Here is a 23,318-nt window from a genome sequence, read left to right on the forward strand (position 1 = left end):
TCAGTCGGGGCCACCTGGGTTCTTATTACGCCGCCTTCTGAAGCCAGCTCTGCTTCTGTGAAGTGGGGGTAGTAAACATCCACCTTGGGGGGCCGCCCCGAGGCTGCAGAGTCCCGTCGGTCAGGCTGCTGGCATAGCACATGGCGTGGAGCGGTTGTGCTGAGAGCGGCTGTGACCGTCACTACAGTGAACTTCCAAGAAGATATGGTGAATCTCATTTTTCCCAGTACTGGGGACAGTGATAGATAAACAAAGCGGGCTGTATGGACTTACCTCAGATCCTTGGGTGGCAGTCTCTCTGTGTTGACAGGAGGAAAGAGGCAGAAGTGTGTGGTGCCAATAAAATCTTTTTTTTTATAGAGAACAGCAACCTAGAAGTCCTCTTAAGAAAGCACTTCCTAACTGTTTTCGTATCTTACTTAAAAAGGTCTTGCAGCGAGGTTGGATTGTGAATGAGGAGAGAATACGTCTCTGTGTGTTGGTCGCACTCATGTGCACTGAGCCTCAGGATGCTGGTGAGGCTGTGTGATTGGTGAGCAGCAGAGTGAAGCGGACACCTCCTCCATTCGTCTGCCACCAGGAGCATTTGTGTTGTCGTTTTCCCCAGGAGCCCCCGGTCATGCCAGAGCGAGGAGGTCAGGGGAGGCAGAATGGAGGCGAATAATAGCAGTGCCGGGCTTCCCTGGTGGCGCAGTGGTTGAGAGTCTGCCTGCCGATGCCGGGGACACGGGTTAGTGCCCCGGTCCGGGAGGATCCCACATGCCACGGAGCGGCTGGGCCCGTGAGCCATGGCCGCTGAGCCTGCGCGTCCAGAACCTGTGCTCCGCAACGGGAGAGGCCACAACAGTGAGAGGCCCGCGTACCGCAAAAAAAAAAAAAAAAATAGCAGTGCCAATTATGGGACCCTTCCTTTCCGATGGGCTGGCTTTCCCAGGAACTCGGTATTAGCTGTCCTTTAATTTTATGTTAATGGTGCTTGAATACAGGAGCAATGTCCTCTGTCACCTCGGTTCTACCAAAAATGGATCTTGAACCAGGGATAGGGAACGTAACTCATCACTTGTCCTAAACCAGTTAGAACTGTTGTGGACGCGGCTTCTTTTTTTAAAAAAAATATATTATCCCATTGCTTCTGTCTAACTACCTATCTATCTACGTATCTATTTACTATTTTTGGCAGTGTTGGGTCTTCATTGCTGCACGCAGGCTTTCTCAAGTTGCGGCGAGTGGGGCCTACTCTTCGTTTCAGTGCGCCAGTTTCTCGTTGCAGTGGCTTCTCTTGTTGTGGAACACGGGCTCTAGGCATGTGGGCTTCAGTAGTTGTGGCATGTGGGCTCAGTAGTTGTGGCTCGTGGGCTCTAGAATGCATGCTCAGTAGTGGCTCATGGGCTTAGTTGCTCTGCAGCATGTGGGATCTTCCTGGACCAGGGATTGAACCCGTGTCCCCTGCATTGGCAGACGGATTCTTAACTACTGAGCCACCAGGGAAGTCCCTGGACGCTGCTTCTTAATTATTAAGAGTCTAGGGAGTAAGCCTTCTAATAGAAGCGGAGTCCATTCTCAACCTCTTCCAAATTGTGCAAATTTTGGAGTCAGGTGCCATGAAGAGTAAGAATCACACTGTTACGAACGCTTAGAGCAGCCTCCCAGATTCTGGAAGACTTGAAACCAATTGCTCCCTAGTTTACCGAATGTATTTTTCCCTGGTACACAGGATGTATTTTATCCTCATATCCCTTAACCAAAGCCCTTTATTTTGTCCCAACTCATGTTCATTTTACTTTGGGTTTCCCAAATTACTAGGATGGAAAGAATCTCCAAATCTCCAAGGATTGGCTTGGTTTGATTGCCCTGAAAGTTAGTACACTGATTTTCATAAAGGTGAAAGACAAGGCAAGTCTAGGGCACATTATAATATCCTGAAGCCTTTAGTGTGGGGCTTTTCAAGACTGGGAACTTAGTGCTTGTTTTCAAACTAGTTGTTGACTTCTCCAGGGAAGGGGGTGCTTGCCTCAAGCTGATTTTGCCTTATCTAATTTCTGCCTTGCGGTCTTGTTTGCCAAAAAGATTTATCAGGCAAGCTGCTACTGTGGCTTTGTCAAAAGGCTACTTTTTAGAGAAACCTTGAAGGGCACCCACTCCACATACCTCTACTTGGCATGCCAGCCCTGTGGGCCCCCAGGGGCTGTCCACATGTAGGCCCGTTCTAGCCTTGTATTTGCTCTGGTTGCTTTAAAGTACATGTCCCTCTGGTTAATCGTTACAATAAACAAGTAATTTGTTGAGGTTAAAAAAATCAATCCCTGGATATTTGTTTAAACAGCTTGCCTCCTCCATAGCAGGATATCATATTAGTTTCCTATGTTCTTATAACAAATCACTGCAAGCTTGGTAGGTGCCTTAAAACAACAGAATTTATTCTGTCACAGTTCTGGAGGCCAGAAGTTTGAAATCAAGGTATAGGTACGGCTGTGCTCCTTCCAGAGGCTCTGTCTCTCTAGCATCTGGTGACTGCTGGCCCTCCTTGGCTTGTGGCCACATCACTCCAATCTCGGCCTCCATTGTCCCATTGCCTCCCCCTCTTTGTGTGTCCTGTCTCCCTCTACCTTTCTCTTATAAGGACAGTTGTGATGGCGTTTAGGGTCCACTTGGATAGTTCAGGATATGTCCTCATCTTAAGGTCCTTAACCTAATTTCTAGTTATATCTGCTAAGATCCTTTGTCCAAATGAGGCAGTGTTCACAGGTTCTGGGAATTAGAATGTGGATATATCTTTTTGGAGGCCCACTGAATAGACATGTTGGTAGTGAAGTCAGCATTCTTAGGTATTCCTTGCCTTGTTTTGGCCCTGGCTATGAACAAGTAGGTAATAGTTATTTCCAAGACTATTTAACAGTTAATTTATACGATTCAAGGGTTAGCAGTGAGGGACTTCCCTGCTGGCGCAGTGGATAAGACTCCACGCTCCCAATGCTGGGGGCCTGGGTTCGATCTCTGGTCAGGGAACTAGATCCCACATGCATGCCACAACTAAGAGTTCACGTGCTGCAACTAAGGAGCCAGGGAGCTGCAACAAAGGAGCCTGACTGCTGCAACCAAGACCTGGTGCAACCAAATAAATGAATAAATAAATATTTTTTTAAAAAAGGGTTAGCTGTACTCGAAGAAATTTAGACTAGCTAACAAATATCTTCTCCAACGAACATCTTCCACGGTTCAGAGGATTTCACCTGCATTGACAGTAATTTCTGACAGCAGCCCTGAGGGGGTAGGTAATAGTGTCCCCATTTGAGAGCTGAGGCCATCTGCTGAGGGCCCCAGAAACCGCAGAGTCAGGGATAACCCAGGTCTGTCCGCAGCTGGGAATGGATTCTTCCTCCACAGCAACAGTCTCTAAAAGATACAGTTCTACAGTTAGTGGCACATTTTCTTAAGAGATAATGCTAATATCTTTGAAAGATTTCTTTGTCTCTGTGTTTGGCTTGAGCAGTGATTCTAAAAGACATTGACTTTGACCCTTGGATTGTGGGGGACTGGTTTCCTCTGACGTTTTACAATCTGCTGTTTTATAGGCCCTGCGGACGTTGCCTTTGTACAAGGTTTAGTTTAACACTTTTATTTGATGTACTTTGATATGGTTCATTTGATGGAGACTGTTTACATGAGCTGCTGGTTTTCTTTCTTCTTTCCTTTCTTTCCCCCCTCCTTGTTGCTTGCGTATTTCTCTGCTTGAGAAGGGACATGAGTTGGCTTCGGGACAAATGTCGGGTAATGCTGTATTTGTCAAAACATCAAGTGGCTAGATGGAAATTGCACGCGCCCCACCCCCCGCGTGAAATGGAAATAGCTGGTGCCCCAGTAACGCTCCTGTAGCCAGCGGTTGCCCTCTTATTTTACACGAGAGCTTTAGTGAGCAAAACAAATGAGCTTATTTTGTGAGAGATGTCTGCAGGCTTCCTACCCTGGATGATAAAATCAGTTTTTTATAGCGCATAAATATGTATAATGATGAGCCCTTGCATACAAGGTTCTTATGAAGTGCTTTTACTGCTGTGCCCTGAAGGAAATACCAAGACCATTTGCAAGTACAGTAGAGCTGGCAGTCGTTAAAGGTTTCAATTTTCCTTTGGAAGGCTTGGGACTTGGGGTGAGGTACAAATTAATTCACTGCTCAAATTGTGTTGAGATTAGATTTTACTTGACATTTCGGTATTCCAGCCTTCAGTGGTATAAGAGGAGTGCAGTTTTACTTGGAAATCTCTTTTTTTTTTGAGGTAAAGCTTTTTAGGAAGAGAAGTGTAGTCTTGATGAAAGCAGATGAGCAAATGCAAATTTTTACTCATTTATTGAAATACTGAGTTTCTAGATGGAAGAATGAGAAGCTTAGAGGCTGGAGGATTTTCCTTTTGCTCAGGCAGGACACCAGAATAAACACTGTTCTCCTTTATGAAGACATGCCGTAACATCAGACATCCTTCTAGATCATTCAGGCCTGTGTGTATGTGTACAAATCTGACCTACGTAAAATAAGCATTCAGACACCTCAGTGTCTCGCTCAACCCTGAGATGTGCTGAAGCACTGGCTTTCCTGATGGTGATCATGGTGTGTGGGGGCAGGTGTGACTGGAAGGCTCGATGCCCAGGTAGCCCAGATAGCAGCTCTTTCTGCACTGCAAACATGGGAAGGTTGTCCTTTTGACCTGTGGCTCTATGGCTCTCTTCTCTGCTCGGTCATCCTAGTTGCCTTCCTCAGTGTACCCAAAGCTCTTCTCAGACAGCAACATCATTTCTTGTATCTGGACTCTGCCCCATCACACAAAGCTATAATTTTAATCAGATCTTAAAGCATCACCAAAAAACCCCATGGACAGCAGGCTCTCTGTTTCACATGGAGGCTTTGGAAGTAGCTCAGGTTAAAGCCCGATGGGAGTGGGTACCCAGCAGAGAGAAGGCAGGAGCCTTTAGTGTAGGGCTTGTAGTGGGAAGCTTTGGATCTGAGTCTGTCTCTGCTCCCATGATGGCCAAGGGTGAGCCACTGGACTTGGGAAAACCTGCTTCCTCATTCCTTGTATGACAGGACTGATGCCTGCCTGTCCTCCAGACACCAGAGGATCAAATGAGGCTGAATGTGCCATAATAAATACTGTTATTTTAGTCAGGAACTTTGTCCTTTAAAAAAGTAATATATATTTTTCCTGACTGAAACACAAATTACCCACTTGTAATTCCACCAGCCAAAAAGAAAAAAAAAAAAAAGCTGTCATTTTAGTGTTATTTCCTACTAGTGTGTTTTATCTCTATTTCATTTATTAATTGAGCTGTACTATTTATATAGTTTTGTAACTTAAAAAAACGCAGTAAAGGATTTTACAGAAGACAGTAAAACTAGTGGTTAGCAGCATCATGTCACTCACTGGCCTTCAGTGGTTTGTCAGGTGGATATATCATTGTCCACTTATAACCTAACCTTTGTGTTGGGCCTTTTGTCAGATGCACGTCCACTGCACTGCCCTGGGCAGTACTGGTTTTTCTGCCAGTTGCTTCTGAAAGTGGCCCTCAGTGCACCTCACTGATTCATTGTCTTTCTCTGCCATCAGTTAACAGCATTGGAAAGCATGCTGCTGCAGGAGCAAAATTAAATATTTTGTTTCATTTCTGAATAGAATTATTGGCTTTACACATAGACTCGGTCATGCAGAATTTTAACAAGCTGTAATGATCTTTTCGATTCCCCGAGGATTGAGCCTACGTGCAAAGTATTCCTGATTGACCTTCAGGACTTCCTGTGTGCATTTTTTTTTTCAAAGGATATATCCAGCCATTTCTTTTCCATAGCACTTTATTTATTTATTTATGCCCCATGGCATGCAAGATCTTAGTTCCCCGGATCAAATCTGCACCCCCTGCAGTGGAAGCGCGGAGTCTTAACACTGGACCGCCAGGGAAGTAGCCCTGTGTGCATTTTTGAATATCACCTTTGCCCTTTTTGCTTTTTTGAGCACAGCTGCATAAAACGGGTTAATACTGGCGCTGTTTTGCAATCCTTTTTTATTCACTGGACAACTAGGGAATGGTTCAGATAAGCCATAGTCCAAGGCAGGCTATTGTGTCATCAAAGAATAACGTTTGATCTTAGTGTACTTCTTTTGAGCTGCTCAGTGTGTTTTGTGGTTGCCAGAATCTGGCTCTGAAACTTGTTGGTAAGGTCGGAGAATTTTGATAAGGTTGAAGACATCTGATTCTTTGTATGTATGTGAGTGTTCCTCCTTCCAATGTTGGCCAGCCTTGGGTGCTGCTTTAGTGGTTAAAGTTGGTGATGCTGGAGGTGCTGATTTGTGGCCAAGTCACAGAAAGGGTTGGACTTTTGCCAGTGAGTTGCCAAGAGAGTAGTTTAAGTAATCTTTTTTTTTTACTTTCTTCTTAAAAATGAGAAAAACAGCTGTCAGCAATAATTTTCCCCAATTTATCTCTTGCAGAGAACCTAGTTGCATGCCACAGTTCAGCTCCTGGTTTCCGGGAGTGGTGGAAGCCTTATGTTATTGCTTCCTGGATTTCGAGGTAGTCCTTGGTGTTTGTTTTAATCGTTTTGTGTTTTTCTAAGCAAAATGATTTACTGTAAACAAATCATTAAGACTAATACTTTTTTGGACAAGTTGACACAAGTTATTATTATCCAGCTGACCATTGAATCATCATGAATGGCAATTAACACAGCCTTGAACATACTCTTTTTCTGTGAACCCAGTGATTTCAGTTCCCAGATTCTGAATCAGTAGGGCTTAGGTGGGGCCTAGGAATTTACATTTCTGTCCAGATGCCGATCTGGGGACTAGGGAAGCACATTCTGATAAGTGCTCAAGGTTCTAGACTCTTAAGGAGCTTTATGTCTGAAATGAAATTCTGTGACTATGGGCCTTCTTACACAGTCTAGGTCACAGTGTCATATCACTCTGGTCAGAAAAGAATGTTAGCAGATGGCTTTTCATGAGTGCCATGCAGCATATGGGCAGCAGAGGTGGGTAGCTGTTTGGGACATAAAGCCATTGTACACAGCCTATTCTGTGTAGCCTGTTAAATTGGCTGAGCTGAATTCATCCAGCCTGCTGAGTGAATGACCCCGAGTATGTTGTGTTCTACCCTTGGATCTTTCTAGACATGTTTGAAAGCCGAGATAAACAGCATTACCAGTATTATCATAGAACAGTAACAAACTGACAAATGCCAAAAAGAGTAAAATTTGTGTCATAGCATCTAGAATATGAAATTGAGTCATGTAGTTTACCAGGATAGAATCCTGGTATAAAATTGGCCCTTGTATCAAATGGGGATTTTAATTTTAGTCTTTGACAGAGTTCGTGTCAGTCCTTTGGAGAATAAGTGCTAAAATAATGTTTCACCAGGAAACTTGCAGGAACGTGGCAAGGGCCCCACACAGCCTTGAGTGTCTTCACCAAATTACAGCTGTCTTGAATCATCACTGAGATAGAAATAACGTTTCATGCAAGCCTTGGTCCGAATGTGTTTTTGATATCTGCAGATGAAAGGCCTCTTGGAAGAGACTGTTCTTCAATACAATCACAGGGAAGGAACATCCTTTCATGTGTTTATCAGCATTTCTGCTTGCCTAGTGCATTTCCTCATATGTTAAAATGAAAACTGTCCAGTCAGATGATCTACACGTGAGGTATTTTATCAAATCACTCTAGGGAGTCAATGTAGGCCTTTTGACGAGGCATGCATGCAATGAAATGTTTTAATTTTCCATCAAGAGGGCAGGGGTGCTACCAGAGCAGTGGCTTGCAAACCGTCTGACCTATGGGGGCAGGGAGGCCCTGGCGAGTTTACTTTGGTTCTGTTCCACAGACGCTCAGCTACAGTTTTAGAATTGGTTTCCCAATTGTATGGGGTGCAGTCTGCCAAGTCACACACAGAATTGGTTTTCGTGTTCTTCCAGGGTTTGGGGTGATTCACTTCTCTCTAAAGCCCAGGCATGAAGGTGGAGGCGTAGGGAATGAGTGAGAAGGGCTATTAATATAATTCATCTGAAATTTGAAAGGGGTTTCTATTTAGTTAAAGTATTGAGTAAGCAAACAAGGTAGTGTAGGATTAACTAACTTGAAAAAATCTTTTTGAGTGTTTTCACTGAGAATAAATTTTTACTTAGTTTAAGCAGAAATGATACTTAAAATCCAGATGAAATATTAGAGAACAAATAGCCAGTATAATGCTTGACAAATAGCCAGTATAATGCTCGACAAAAGATATCTTAAAAAAATTCTTTTTAAAATATTTGCATGGTGAGAGAATTGGGAAGGTCTGCTTTTTAACTGTCATCCTTGTTTGTATTTATAGGACAGTAGGTTTTCTAAGCTCATTGAGGCCACATGATCTTAGGAGGAAAACAATATTTTAAAAAGAAATAAAGCAATTGCAGACTCAACCTTGTGATTTCACTTTGTATTCGTCTCCCCCACAGCAGGTGAAGTAGTGCATAGGGTACACAAGATTGATTCTACTAGCATTTTCAATTGGACTTTCTCTAAGAAAATCTCTGGTTATTTCCCCTGGGCCTCTTGGTTCTAGTAGCCTCTATTTTCTTTCTTTCTTTTTTTTTTTTTAAATTTATTTTTTATTGAAGTATAGTTGAATTACAATGTGTTAATTACTGCTCTACAGCAGAGTGACTTGGTTATATATACATACATTCTTTTTCATTTTCTTTTCCATTACGGTTTATCACAGGATATTGAATATAGTTCCCTGTGCTATACAGTAGAACCTTATTGCTTATTCTATTTTCTTTTCTTTTCTTTTTTTGGCTGCGCTGGGTCTTCGTTGCTGCGCGCGGGCTTTCCTCTAGCTGCGGCGAGCGGGGGCTACTCTTCGTTGCGGTGCATGGGCTTCTCCTCGCAGTGGCTTCTATTGTTGCGGAGCACAGGTTCTAGGCATGTGGGCTTCAGTAGTTGCAGCACGCGGGCTCAGTAGTTGTGGCTCACGGGCTCTAGAGCGCAGTCTCAGTAGTTGAGGCGCACGGGCTTAGTTGCTCCGCGGCGTGTGGGATCTTCCCGGACCAGGGATCGAACCCATGTCCCCTGCATTGGCAGGCAGACTCTTAACCACTGCGCCACCAGGGAAGTCCCTCTATTTTCTTTTTTAAGTTTAAAAAATAATAGTAAAAGGAATTTTTAAAAACAAAGTTTCCCAAAACGATTGGCGTTTTTTCGGGGCAGGGGGTGGGGAGTAGTTTTTATTTTTGGTTTAATGACATCGGTATTTTACAAAGCTGTCAAAATAGTATAAAATTTCGTGCTTTTTTAAAAATTAAAATTGTACCACAAGTTATTGATGTTTTGAAGTTTTTGAAAATTATCTTGAAGTTAATTTTGATTGTTTAATATTCTGTTGAAATGATGAAATGTAATTTACCAACCCCCACATAAATTGAACCTGGAGGTTGATTTTGATTATTGGTGCATTTGATGGTATAGCAGTGAACATCTTGGTGATTCAGCTTTTATTCTTCTGTTGAAATTTGGGTACACGTTTTAAATTGTTTTTATGATGCTTGACTTTTATATGTTCCTTTAACTTTCACTGAAAGTTTTCTTGATGTGGTTTTTAAAGCTGGGAGCCATCTCTAAATTTACTAGATGGAGAATTGAAAATTATGTGAAGCATAAAAATAACCTTATAACCGAGGACTAACTTTTCAGGTTCTGGTTGTCAGTAGTAATAACAGTTACTTTCGAGGGGAACCTACTATGTGCTAGGTGCTTTATATGTCTCATTGTCTTCTGGCATTGCAGGCAGTATTCATTAAATTGGGTAAACCAGCTACCAGAACCAGAATAGTACACTTGAGACTAAATTAGTGAACTAAAAATAAATTTGGTTTCTTAGCCATAAGATTTGGTTTATTAAATTGTAGGCTAGGCAACAAGTTCTCAAACCACAGAGTACCAGGACTTCGTTTTTTCTGGCATTAACAGAACAGTGGTATTCATGCTGATGGTTCCATTTGTAAACCAGATCATGCCCTGCCTGGCTTTTGAATGCCTGGTAATAATGTGCCTTAATTGCGGGTCAGTGAAGCCAAACTAATTGCTTGTTGGGCACTTGGGTTGCCTTTTTAATTTGCTGTATAATGTGGTCCCTACCAGAAATGCACAATATGTTATCTAAATAAAGCTCATTAAAATCATCTTACAAACAACAGAATGCCTGATATCTTGTCCATAATTATGCAAATAAAAGCAAATTGAATGGCATTACCGAGAGCTGTAACTTAGAAGTACTCTTTTAAAAGTGCCTTTGTATCCATTTTGGAAGTATACATAAATGATTGCTATGGTTTATATCCGTGTGATAGGTTTTTTTTTTTTTTAAGCAAGGATTATTTTGCTTTGCGCTCTTAATATGTTTTAAATGGCAGTAATGACATGAGCTTTTGAGACGGTCACTTATTTAAGACCATGCAGTTCACCCAGTAAGATTAGTATTCATCCAATGACTGCATTCAGTTAAAAAAAAAAAAAAAAAAAGACATCAGTGACACGTTTTTAGCTCACAAAACACCAATCCATAGGGTTTACCTTTACAGTTGTGGGAACAGTTGTTCATAGGAGGTTAAGATGGTTAGCACTCTGTAGTACTTGTTTTCTCTCAGTTTCTCTGGACCAACAAGGCAGCTCTTTGACTCTTTGATTACTAATTTTTTTCATTTAGCTAATACTTATTGAGTAGCTCCTGAGTGCCAGGAGCTGTTGTAGGTGTTGGCGGTACCAGTTTTTTTCTTCTATTTGTGATAAATATTTAGCCCTAGAGAAAAATGTGAAGTGAATCTTAAGACCCTTTAAAATGATTTTAGAAATAGGGTAATATAATTAAGAAGCTTCTACAAAAGAATTTAATAGATGCCTATATGTTTATTTTTTTTAGCTAAATAAACATGCCTATATCAGTCTTTTTTTAATAGAAGTTAGTCCATTATCCGTTTTTCTTTTCTTTTGGTAGGCTATTTCTCATGAGAGTCATGGATATCCCCTATCTAAACTTGGAAGGACCAGACTGTAAGTGAATTTTTATTTTCTCGTTGCATCTGCATATTTAAGTGTGTGGTCTGGAAGGGATAACAGGAAAAGTATTACTGAAGAAAGAGCTTTATTCATTTAAAAATAGCCAGTGATTTTGTGGTTGATATGAATAGTATGCTTAAGTTAATGTTACCCTTGGGCCTTGATTAACTCATCTCTTTACTTACATTTTCCAGTTTATACATGAGTGGAATTTTAAAAAAATATGTCTTCTCATCATTACTTCATTTTCACTCAGAACTCTAAATTCGTAATTTTTTATAAATATATATGTAATAGATTTTAAGATGTGCTAGCCATGTCAATAACAGTACATTTTCTATTTTCCAGTTATTTGAGTATGTATATATTTAAGTTTAATGGGTGGATTTTTTTTTTTTTTTCATTGAAAACCTCAGAAAGCCAGTCTATTTGGGAGGTGGTTGCTTCTTCTGATTATTCTTTTCCATTGCTGTTTTCCTAGCCTGGTTTATTTGCCTTAATATATGCCGATAGGCATAGAGAAATGGGTGAACTACACTTTATACTTGATGATAATAATCATTGTAATAGTAGTTTGAGTACATACTGTGTTGCACTCCATATTAGACTTACGTTTAAATCTGTCATTCTCACAGCAATTCTATGAGCTGAATATCGTCATCCCCAATTTATAATCATGCGTGGCTGGAGTGGTTAGGTCTCTTGTTTAGAGTTGCACAGTTAAGTGGTGGGTCTGGGATTAGAAAACAAGATTGTGACTCAGGACTGCCTCTGCTCAAACACAGTCCATTTAACTTGGATACTGCGTTATTATTATTATTATTTTAACTAAATAAACATATGGACAACTAGATTAAAAGGAGAAAGTTAAATGTTTAGTGAAACTTCTTGAACAGAGCAGTCTTTTTCTTTTTTTCTTTAAATAATTTTCCCAGGAACTTTATGAGCGAAGATGTTTCTGCATAGAATTGCTAGGGTTCAAATTGTTGTGGGTTCTGTAAAGTATCAGAGCGTGAGGCCTAAGCTCAGATGGCAGTGTCCTTCCAGTCAATCCCAAGAATGCTTTCAGGGGTCATTTGGTAATCATGAGGCATTCATAACGATTCCCCAAGTTAGCCAGGGCTTAGCTTCATCAAAGAACCACTGGTCTGTTGTCCACTTTTCAGCTATTAACCTTTCATCAAAAATTTTTCTTATAGTGCAGCCTAAACGTGATCACGTCCTCCATGTGACATTCCCCAAAGAATGGAAAACGAGTGACCTTTACCAGCTTTTCAGTGCCTTTGGTAAGTAAAGCACAAGTACAGCTGTACTTCTAGGATCCTGCTCCTCTTTTGGTCTAGATGGTCAAAGGTATACAGATGGCTTTAACTTGGGCACAAACAAGGATTAATATGCAAGGTTGTAGTCTCACTCATGGAATTTCTGGAGTTTGGTATGCTGCAGTCTTTGTGCTAATGTGATCTGAGGAACTTTCGCTAGCATCCCACAATAGAGTGCTATTATTAATCCATGGAAAGCAAGATACAGTTACTATGACTGCCCCTTACTGCCAACCATGGGAAATAAGTCTGGGCTAAGGATAAATTGTTTTTAAGATTAAATTCAGAGAGAATGTCTGTTTCATAAGGTCAGGCAGTTGCTGCTTGACATCGAATAGTCCAAGCAGACAAGCACAGATGTTTGAGAGGACCAAGATATGTGATATGTATGAGGTAGGGCGGTTCTTCTGTTACCTTTTTATCAGGTCAGGCGATTAGGTTAAATTGAACAGTCTTCTGATTAGGGTTTATAAAGGCCATTCTGATTGTAAGTCTTCAGCAATGTCTCTTTATTTTAACAAAGTATTTAAGCTATCGTCTTTGGAAATTCGTGAATAAAGTGGAGGCAGCAAAAACCTAAATGTCCAATAATATGAATGTTCAGTGAATGTTTATGTGTCTCCCCAACAGACTAGTATGTAGCCATTTTAAAAAGAGTTGAAGAGTTTGTTAAAAGATGGTAAAGTGTTTATATTTTAACATTTATAGTAAAAAGCAGATATAAAGTAGGATTCCTGTATAACTAACATTTTTTTTTAAACTGTGTAGAAATCAAACTGAAAGGAAGCATCATGCTCTTATCACTGAATGTTTCAGATAGGATTGTTTTCTTCCTATTTATGCTTTTCTGTATTTCCTAAAATAAGCATATATTAGCTTTTATAAGTACAAAACGTTACGCACTTAATTTTCAGGAAAGTAAGTGAACGTAGGTATATTTCTGGAAAGTTATCCTAATCTTTGCAGATAGTCTAAATGACTTCTGAAATTCTAGCCCTGCTTTTTTTTTTTTTTTTTTTTTTGGCTGAGTTGGGTCTTCGTTGTGGTGCGTGGGCTTCTCATTGTGGTGGCTTCTTTTGTTGCAGAGCACAGGCTCTAGGCACGCGGGCTTCAGTAGTTGTGGCACACGGGCTTAGTTGCCCCGCGGCATGTTGGATCTTCCCAGACCAGGGCTCGAACCCGTGTCCCCTGCATTGACAGGTAGATTCTTAGCCACTGTGCCACCAGGGAAGTCCCTAGTCCTGCTTTTTAATTTAAATGCAGGTACAGAAATGCAGTTGAATTTCACAGCTCATTTCTTTGTAAAGCTTTTTATGTTGTTTTCCATTCTGTATTGCTTTTATCCCGATTTAGTCAAACTTTAATTAGCTAAATTAAGCAGAACGCTCTGAGTAGAATTTTTTTCATTTTAATTAAAAAAAAATTAGCTGTGTGATATTGAACAGGTAACCTCTCTGTATCTGTGTTTCCTTCTCGGAGATGATGATGGTGATGATGATACTGCCTATTTCATAGGCATGTCATGAAGATTAAATGAGTTGATCCATGGAAGGCATTCAGAATAGTATGTGGCATATAGTAACTACTTATAAAATGTTAAATATTATTATTTATCTAAAAAACCTACAGGGTAGAGAGGTAAGGAAATAATAGTAAGTAAATTTTATAATTGAGAAAGTCCTGGCACCCCACTGTGCAGCAGGAAGTGAGTTTTTTCCTGTGGTGGAGAAACAAAGCAGTTTTCAAGTATTCCTAGCCTTTGAAAATTTTAGTAGATATTAAAAGATTATTTTCATTGCTAAGTTCTGGTGATGTTTACCCATTTTTAAAAATTCCAGTTTTCTGTATTTTTTTAGGAAGAGTGGTAGCTGATAGATCTCTGCTTTCCCTTGGTTTTCTCAAGCTCCCCGCCCCACTGCTCCTCTCCTGCCTCTCTTCAGGTCTCCTGCATTCCATTCTGTTTGTTTCGCTTTTTTTTTTTTTTGGTTAATTAGTGGCACACATTATTTTTTTTTAATATTTATTTTTTTAAATTTTTGGCTGCATCGGGTCTTAGTTGTGGCACGTGGGATTGTTCATGCAGGCTCTTTGTTGCAGCGTGGGCTTCTCTCTAGTGTGGTGCGCGGGCTTCAGAGTGCATGGGTTCTGTAGTTGTGGCTTGCGGGCTCAGTAGTTGCTGTGTGCAGACTCAGTTGCCCTGTGGCATGTGGGATCTTAGTTCCCTGACCAGGGATTGAACCTATGTCTCCTGCATTGGAAGGCAGATTCTTAACCACTGGACCACCAGGGAAGTCCCGCATTTCACCTTTATTGAGGACTTGTCTCTGTATGTGAAAATCATTTTGTTCCACTATACTGCTTTCTGTCCCTCAGTGTTTTTCTTTTCTCTATTAGTCTGTCTTGGTTTCCTCTCTCTGACGCCATCTTTACCTCGTCCTCCATCCCCTACCTGTTTTCTTTACCTGTTTTCTTTACCTGACCTTGAGATCATCATTGAATTTTTCTTATTTCTTGCTACATTGATTCATTTCATGTTCCCCGTTCATAGTTCTCAGAGTTTGAATCTCTAAAAAGAAATAGTTGTGCTTTTTTTTTTTTTTTTAGCGTACGTGGTCTCTGATTTTTATTAGTGGTCTTTTTTTTTTTAATATACCAGGTTCATGGATTTTGAGTCTTTTAGTACATGAACGTGGTATATTCCTTCATTTATTTAGGTCTTCATTAGTTTTTGTTTGTTTTTTTTATTTTGGCCTGACTGCACGGCTTGCGGGATCTCAGTTCTCTGACCGAGGATTGAACCCAGGCCACGGCAGTGAAAGTGCCAAATCCTAACCACTAGACCACCAGGGAACTCCCTATTAGTGATCTTGATTGGAAAAAAGTCTCCAGCCCTGGCATGAGATTGGGTTGAATGATAAACTGCCTCAGGATTTAATCCAGAAGGATCTTTCTTTTGTTTTTAAAACAATTTTTAAAGCTGCTTCTTTTTTCCTGGTTTGTTGTTTTCTTGAAGTTTTTTTTAAATTTATTTTTGGCTGCGTTGGGTCTTCGTTGCTCTGTGCAGGCTTTCTCCAGTTGCGGTGAGCAGGGGCTACTCTTCATTGTGGTGTGCGGGCTTCTCATTGTGGTGGCTTCTCTTTGTTGTGGAGCACGGGCTCTAGGTGCGTGGGCTTCAGTAGTGTGGCACATGGGCTCAGTAGTTGTGGCACATGGGCTTAGTTGCTCTGCGGCATGTGGGATCTTCCCGGACCAGGGCTCCAACCCATGTTCCCTGCACTGGCAGGCGGATTCTTAATCACTGAGCCACCAGGGAAGCCCCTTTCTTTAAGTTATAACTGAAATAGCTGCAGTGGTAGATTTAAGTTTTAGTTCTCCGTAGTGCTGAGATTTTGATCAAATTTTAAACTAGCACCTCATGTCTCTTTAAATTGATGGATATTCTGAAATATATGAGATGTACAAATGGAATCTGATAGCTATCTAAATGGTTAAATGCTTACTTTTAATTCACTGTTGCAGGTAACATTCAGATATCCTGGATCAATGACACATCAGCATTTGTTTCTCTCAGCCAACCTGAACAAGTACCAATTGGTAAGTCTTTTGGACCTTTGTTTTGTGTATTAATGATAAGTGGGAGCTTGCCCACTTCCCAGTCTAAATGCTGTGGGTTCAGTCAGCTGATTCACAAGCGTTGCTGACCGGTTTGTTTTGAACTTGTCTCTAAAATAAAGGAAATAATTAGTAAGTATCATGTGTAGATGAGAAAATAAGACAAATGTATTGATTCCTTAGATATACTATATCATATACTTTTTACTTTTCTATTCCTTTCCCATTGCCCTTTTTCTGAAATGATTCGTATGTTTACTATTTGAGGGTTAGAAATAGCAAATGGAGAGGAATAGGGGACAGACACCAAAAGGTGATCCCTGTATTGACCTGTTTGCCTCTGTACTTTTCCCATTTATTTATAATTTTTTGTGGTTTATTTATTCCATTAAACTTGTGTCACATACTTGTTTTACGAACAAATAAACTGAAAGATATTTTATTTGCTTCTAAATTAGGATTGTAAAAAGGTGGAATGCTACCTCTCTTATTGTTGGACCCTAAATGATTTTGATATTAACCATCACAAAACAGTCTATTTTCATAGGATGAAAAGCTATTGAGTTAAATATTGAAGAAAATATATATTGTTAAGCTGCTTCTTCAGATAGATTTCAAGTTCCCTGGTGCTTAATAATGTAATTTTTCTTTTAATTAAATGAAGTGCCACAGACTAAAACTGTATAACTCTCATAATGTAGCTATATGAGCAATTATATGAAAATTTCTATAAATACACAAATTCAGGTCAGAGTATTTTTGGTATTTAAAAAGAATTATATAACCATTGCAAGAATATATGCTATGTTATAGAAATGAAAAGTTTAGGCTCTGGAGTCATATTACTACACTACCTTTGGTTGTGTGACCTTGGACACGGTATTTAACCCTGATAAGCTTCTGCTTATCTCTATAAACTGAGGATGATGTTATGGATTTTTTAGGGTTATTATGAGGGCTGCATGAGATGATTATGTTTATAAAGCTTGGCATCACTATGAACTTTTATTATGGTTATTTAGCAGTAGATTTCAATGTGAAATGTACTTCAGGAGCTCATGACACCAGGAAAAATGTTGGATCCAGGGTGTGAATGATATTGCTAGTTAAATGTTTTTTAATATTTGCTTATTTTTATGACCCATCCCCCCACAATCCTTAGAAAGACAGTTTACCTGGAATCCAAAGGGATTGAATTATTAGAGAATTAGTGGGGGGGGCAGGGACCCTGAGGTTAAGACTGTAGTGAGACTTCGGTGTAGATGAGAGAACACTGAATGTTAACTCCCCACCCGAAATCTCGTCACACCTCACCTGCTCACTCAGTGTCACACTTCACCTTCCTTGCTGGTCAGTCTCAGGAGCCATGCAGTGGGAGAGAAGGGGATGCGTAGGCTTTGAAGCCACGCTAACACGGGGAGTAGTAACCTACCTCCACCGCCTGTCAGCCATGCATTTTTGGGCATGTTACATAAACTCTCTAAGCCTCAGGTTCCTCGTTTGAGTGACGCAGATGATGATAGTTAGTTCCTTTGTGAAATGAGATCATGGATGTTAAGTTCCCAGCAAAGAGCCTGGCACTCCACCAGCAGTGCTTGACAATTGGTAGTAATTATTGAAATACTTGCTTGGCCTCCCTTGCTATGAACAGTAAACACGAGTGTGTGTAAATCAGAAATTTGTAAGACACTAGTGAGTAGTGCTTAGTTGAAAATACAAGCATAATTCCTTGTTTATGTGTGTGAGGTGTCAGAGCTTCTTTTATTATTCCTGTTACACCATATTTGACGTGCAATAATGATTACTCCCTTACTTATTATTGAAAGTGTCTTTCAATAGTACAGTAGCTTTTAAGCTCAGTACTTTATTCAGTGATACCTGAAATCAGGGAGCTACATTTCAGAATCATGTAGGCACAGAAGTCCTCTGATTTGCTTGTTTGCCCATCTTATTCTCTGTTGGATCCTCCTCTCGTGCCTGGCACATGCCGTGGCCTGAGTAGATGTGTGTGTGAACAGGCGATGTGGGGAGTAGGCCAAGATGAAACTGTGACCTTCTTACCTTTTTTCCTCCTAGGTTAAGAAGTTAGATGACTGTTGTCTTTTGATACATGCGGCTGTACTAGTAAAGTCTAATTTTCCATGATGGTCTCTTTTCTGACACAAATGATAACTCTTAACATAAATCCCTGGCAGTGCACGTACTGTGCCTACGGACCGCAGTTTCTTTGCCAGCAGCCATCTTTTACTCAGCCATCCCCCACCCCCAGGGCTTGGCTTCGTCTTACTTGCCTCCTCGTCTCAGCCTAAACAACCGTGTCTTCAGATGTTTTCTCTGGCTCCCTTTGCAGGGGATCAGACCCCGTTCTCTGTGCTAGCCTGGTATCCTTTCTTAATATACCTTGCTTGGTTGTCTTCCCAGATAGACTGAGAGCAGGGACCATATCTCTTGTTTGCCATTGTGTTTTCAGTGCTTAGAGTCGTAATGTCTGATGTTAGTAAGTGTATGTTAAATAGTTGTTGAGCTGAATAAATGACATTCAAGGTGTTATGACTTAGAAACGCCGTTTTGCACCTGATGGTTGTATCTCATGTCTCTCGCCTTTTGCTGTGATTTCTGAAATTATGCAGATGTTTCCCTGAAAGACAATGTAAAATTTGTTTTTTATAGTGGTAATTTTACCAATGAGAGAGACCCAGGGTATCTAATGTGCCGCAAATCCTATTAATGTTATCTTAAACAAATTACTTATTCATTTCAGCGGAAACAGAGGGCTTGTTAGATCAATAACGTAATGTTGGAAAAATCATTAAATGCCTATTTATATATAGCAGCTTGTAATGGCTTCTTTGGCTTGGTTACAAACTATTTTTGATTTACACTTACGGAGTTGGTTTTTAACTGACACATGCCTTTTTCTTTTGGTAGTGCTAAGTCTAAGCAAGATTTCTTTAAAGCCATTTTCATGAATATGAAAACTCTTTTTCAGGTCTATTGAAATTATTAAAACTCTTTTACTGAGTGCCATTTAGTTCGATTCCTGTTGCGTTTTGTTTGCTGCTGCTGTGAAGATAAAAGAGTCCCTGGTTGCTTTGGGGTTCAGATAGTGAAAACCCATCCAAGCCATATTTTCATATTCTTCCCCTCTGGCTTTTCAGGGAAGGCAGCACGTGGCCAGTGTGGGACTTGATGCCATGGAGGAGATCACTTAGCCTCACCGTTTGAGAATTTTTCTCAGAGTAATCAAATAAGAAATCACCTGTAATGGTCACATCTGAATACCTCAGACACATTTAGGATTTTTATATATCTAATATAGTTTTGTTAAATGGGGAAAAGAGCTCAACAATATTTCAAATGTATTAGCCCTTCCTAGTCATACTCTCAACAGTTAGACATTGTCTTGAGTGTCCTTAGATATATTATAAGGCATTATCTCTCTGCTTGTAAGTTTTATAGAAGTAGCTTGAGGAAAATAACCTTTTCATTTGTTTTGAAAAACCGGAGATTAGAGTACACCATGAATACTACAGGAAAATTTTAAAGAGCAAAAATTGATGAAGGCACCTTAGTAGAGGTAAAAACCTATTGGTTATTTTGTAAAGCCAGCCCCAGTTCAGGGAGTTACAGAAATTCCTGATATACTGCCTTAGGAGCTTGTTCAGGATGATTTGTTGGGATGGGGGGAGGTACTTGGCTTCACAGCTTCACTTCAGTCCACAGTATGAGTGTGTTTATATAAAATCATCCTTTTAAAAGCGTAGCTTTTGATTGTGCTGAACAGATAAATATTAGAGTTGTTATACGACTTTTGAGGCGATTATTTGGTACTGGATTTGCTAAAAAGGCTGCTTATTACTTTAAACTTTACCTGTGCTTTTTGTTAGCCTTTTAAGGTTTACCAAATCTGTAGTGATAACTGTTTTTCATTCGTGGGATTGATTTGTGTTCTCATTTTTCCTCAGTCACTCTAGCTAGGGGTTCCTGATTTTGTTGCTCTTTTCAAAGAACCAGCTTTTGGCTTACTTCGTTTTTCTCTGTTGTTTGCTGGTGTCTGTTTTGTTGGTTTCTGCTTTTTTGTTTTCTTGGTCTTTTTTTTGTTTTTTTTTTTTACTTGCTTTGGGTTTACTTTGCTCTTCTTTTCCAGTTTCTTGAGGTAGAACGTTATGTGCTTTTTTTGTTTTTAAGTCTTTAAAATTTTTTGAGCCTGGCTTCCTATAGTTTAGCAGTCAGCCCGTGATTGGTCAGGTGTTGTGCTTGAACACCTGGAGCCAGTAAGGCTCTTTGCCAATGAGGTTGAGGAACATTCAGCATCCAACCTTCAAGCAGTTCACAGTCTGCCTCAGTTTTCACTTTCGGCCGGATCTCCATTCTCCTGTGTGAGGGCACAAGGCCTCAAGCCCAGCTAACAGTGTGTGTGTAGCTAAGACTCTCTCCCAGTCATTGATTTTGACCTCTTTTTGTTTCTAATACAAGCATTTAAAGCTATAAATTCTCCTGTAAGCACTGTTGCAGGTGCATTCCATCAATTATACGTTGCTTTCATTATCATTAAGTTAGATACGTTTTTCTTTTTTTTTTTTTCCAGTACGCGGGCCTCTCCCGTTGTGGAGCACAGGCTCCGGACGCGCAGGCTCAGCGGCCATGGCTCACGGGCCTAGCCGGGATCTTCCCGGACCGGGGCATGAACCCGTGTCCCCTGCATTGGCAGGTGGACTCTCAACCACTGTGCCACCAGGGAAGCCCGATATCAGTCCTTTGAAATGTACTGAAATTTGCTTATGGCCCATAAGATATGACCTATCTTGCTGAATGTACTATGTACACTTGTAAAGAATGTGAATTCTGCAGTATAACGTTTGATCTATCGATATAAATATCACTGTTGTTCAGATATTGTGTCTTTACTGATGTTTTATTTAGCAGTTCTGCCAGTTTTTGAGAGAGGGTGTTAAAATCTCCTGTGATTGTGGAATTGTCTGTTTCCCCCTTTAATTTTGTTATTTTTCCTGTCATATATTTTGAGGCTGTGTTATTGGGTGTGTGCACATTTATGATTGTTTTGTCTTTCTGGTAAATTGACTCTGTCATTATGAAATGTCCTTCTTTATCTTTTGTATTACTATTATTTCTAAGTCTAACCTGATATTAATATAGTCAGTCTGTCCTTCTTGTGTTTTTAATGTTTGGCTGGCATATCCTTTTTCTGCCATTTACTATCAACTCATCTGTGTATATATAAAATAGTCTCTTGTGGACAGCATATAGTTGGGTATTCCTTTTTATTAATCCATTCTGATAACTCTGGCTTTTTATTGGAGTATTTAGTCCACTGACATTTAATGTAATTATTTAAATGGTTAGGCTTGTCATTTTAAAGTTCGTTTTTTGTTTAGTCCCTCTGTTTTTTGTTCCTTTGTTTCCCCCTTTCCTGTCTTCTTTTGGATTATTTGAAATTTTTAAAAAGAATTCCATTTTAATTTCTGTATTGGTTTTTTAGTTCTATGCCTATATGCATTATTTTTTAGTGGTTGCTTTAGAAATTTCAATATATATCCGTAACTTTTCACAGTCCACTTAGAGTTCATATTCTCACATAGAAGGTAGAAACCTTACATCCATATAGGTACATTTACTCCAATTCCTATTGTCTTCCAGGCTGTAATTGGCACATGTATTACACGTGCTTTGATTATAAATCCCACAAAGTGGTGTTATAGTTTTGCTTTAAGCAGTCATACATATTTTAAGAAATTGAAAGGGGGGACTTCCCTGGTGGTCCAGTGGCTAAGACTCTGTACTCCCAGTGCAGGGGGCCTTGGTTCAATCCCTGGTCAGGGAACTAGATCCCTCATGCTGCAACTAAAGATCCCGCATGCCACAGCTAAGACCCGGCACAGCTAAATAAATAAATAAATATTTAAAAAATTAAAAGGATAATTTTAAAAATTTACCCAGATATTTACCATTTCAGATGTCTTCATTCATTCCTGAAGATCCAAATTTCTTCAGGGTATCGCCTGAAGAACTTCCTTCAGTATTTCTTACAGTGCTGGTGAGGTGGCAACAGATTCTCTTAGTTTTTCTTTATCTGAAAATGTCTTTATTTTGCCTTCATTCATGTAGAATATTTTAGCTGGATATAGAATTCTGGGCTTTTCTTTCAGCATTTTAAAGATGTTCCATGGTCTTCTGGCCTCCATGGTTTCTGATGACAAGGCTACAGTCATTTGAATCATTGTTGCCCTCTATGTAACGGGTTATTTTTCTCTGGGTACTTTAAAGATGTTCTCTTTACCATTGATTTTTTAGCAGTTTGAATATGATGTACTTTGGCATGGCTTTCTTTGTAATTATCCTGTTGGGGTTGACTGAGCTTCTTGAATGTATAGATTTATGTCTTTTACCAGATTTGGGAAGTTTTTAGACATTATTCAAATATTTTTTTCCTGTTCTGTGTTCTCTTGCCTCTCTGTTTGGGATTTCAACTACCTATATGTGGGAGACATTTTGCTATTGTTCCTGTGTTTCCTAATGCTCTTTTCATTTTTTTCTACCTTCTTTTTTTTTCCTCTTCTTCAGATTGGTTAATTTCTGTTTATCTACAGGGCACTGACTCTTCCCTCAGTCATCATTATTCTGCTATTAAGTCCATCCAGTGAATTTTTAATTTCATATATTGTATTTTTCAGTTCTGTATTTCCATCCAGTTTATTTTAACCTTTTCTGTTTCTTGTTGAGATTTCCTATCTTTCTTTTATTTTGAGCCTATATTCCTTTACCTCAATGAACATATTCAGAATAGCTCTTTTAAAGTCTTTGTCTAATAATTCCAACATCTGTGTCACCTAGGTGTTGGTACCTATTGATTACCTTTCTTTTGAGAATGGACCACATTTTCCTGGCTCTTCATATGTTCAGTAATTTGGGATTGTTTCCTGGACATTTTGAATGTTCTTTTGTGAACTCTGGATTCACTTATATTCCTCAGAAGAGTGTTGATGTTTTCGTTTTAGTTTTAGCGGGCAATTAGCTAAAACTACAAACCCCTTCATGCTTGTGGGAAGTGGCTCAGATCTTAGCTCAGACTGCTTTCAGTCTGCCACATGCATGGTTAAGGGTCAGCCGGGGATGTGGGCTATCTCTACACCACATTTGGAGTTCCCATTCTCTGGTTTCCTCTCTTCGAGGATTCCTTCCTCATTCTGTGTTGCCACTGGTTGCCCCTTGTGTCTTCCCCTGACTCCTCCTACCAGAAAGACATGGGATTTTTCTATCAGAGTTTTAGTTGCTCTTTGCCCTTTTTACT

General features: G+C 39.9%; 1 protein-coding gene across 2 annotated transcripts in view; it reads left to right on the forward strand.

Moving 5' to 3' along the window:
* PARN (poly(A)-specific ribonuclease) overlaps positions 1-23,318 on the forward strand; it is a 169,155-nt gene that overhangs the window by 48,487 nt on the left and 97,350 nt on the right. For both annotated transcript variants that reach the window (XM_060284171.2, XM_030884013.3), the window contains 3 exons: positions 11,014-11,069; positions 12,275-12,361; positions 15,917-15,991. In XM_060284171.2, coding sequence (XP_060140154.1) covers positions 11,014-11,069; positions 12,275-12,361; positions 15,917-15,991 — 218 coding nt within the window. The remainder of the gene's footprint in view (positions 1-11,013; positions 11,070-12,274; positions 12,362-15,916; positions 15,992-23,318) is intronic.

The sequence above is a fragment of the Globicephala melas genome, chromosome 15 (genome assembly GCF_963455315.2).
Source record: "Globicephala melas chromosome 15, mGloMel1.2, whole genome shotgun sequence".
Taxonomy (NCBI): domain Eukaryota; kingdom Metazoa; phylum Chordata; class Mammalia; order Artiodactyla; family Delphinidae; genus Globicephala; species Globicephala melas.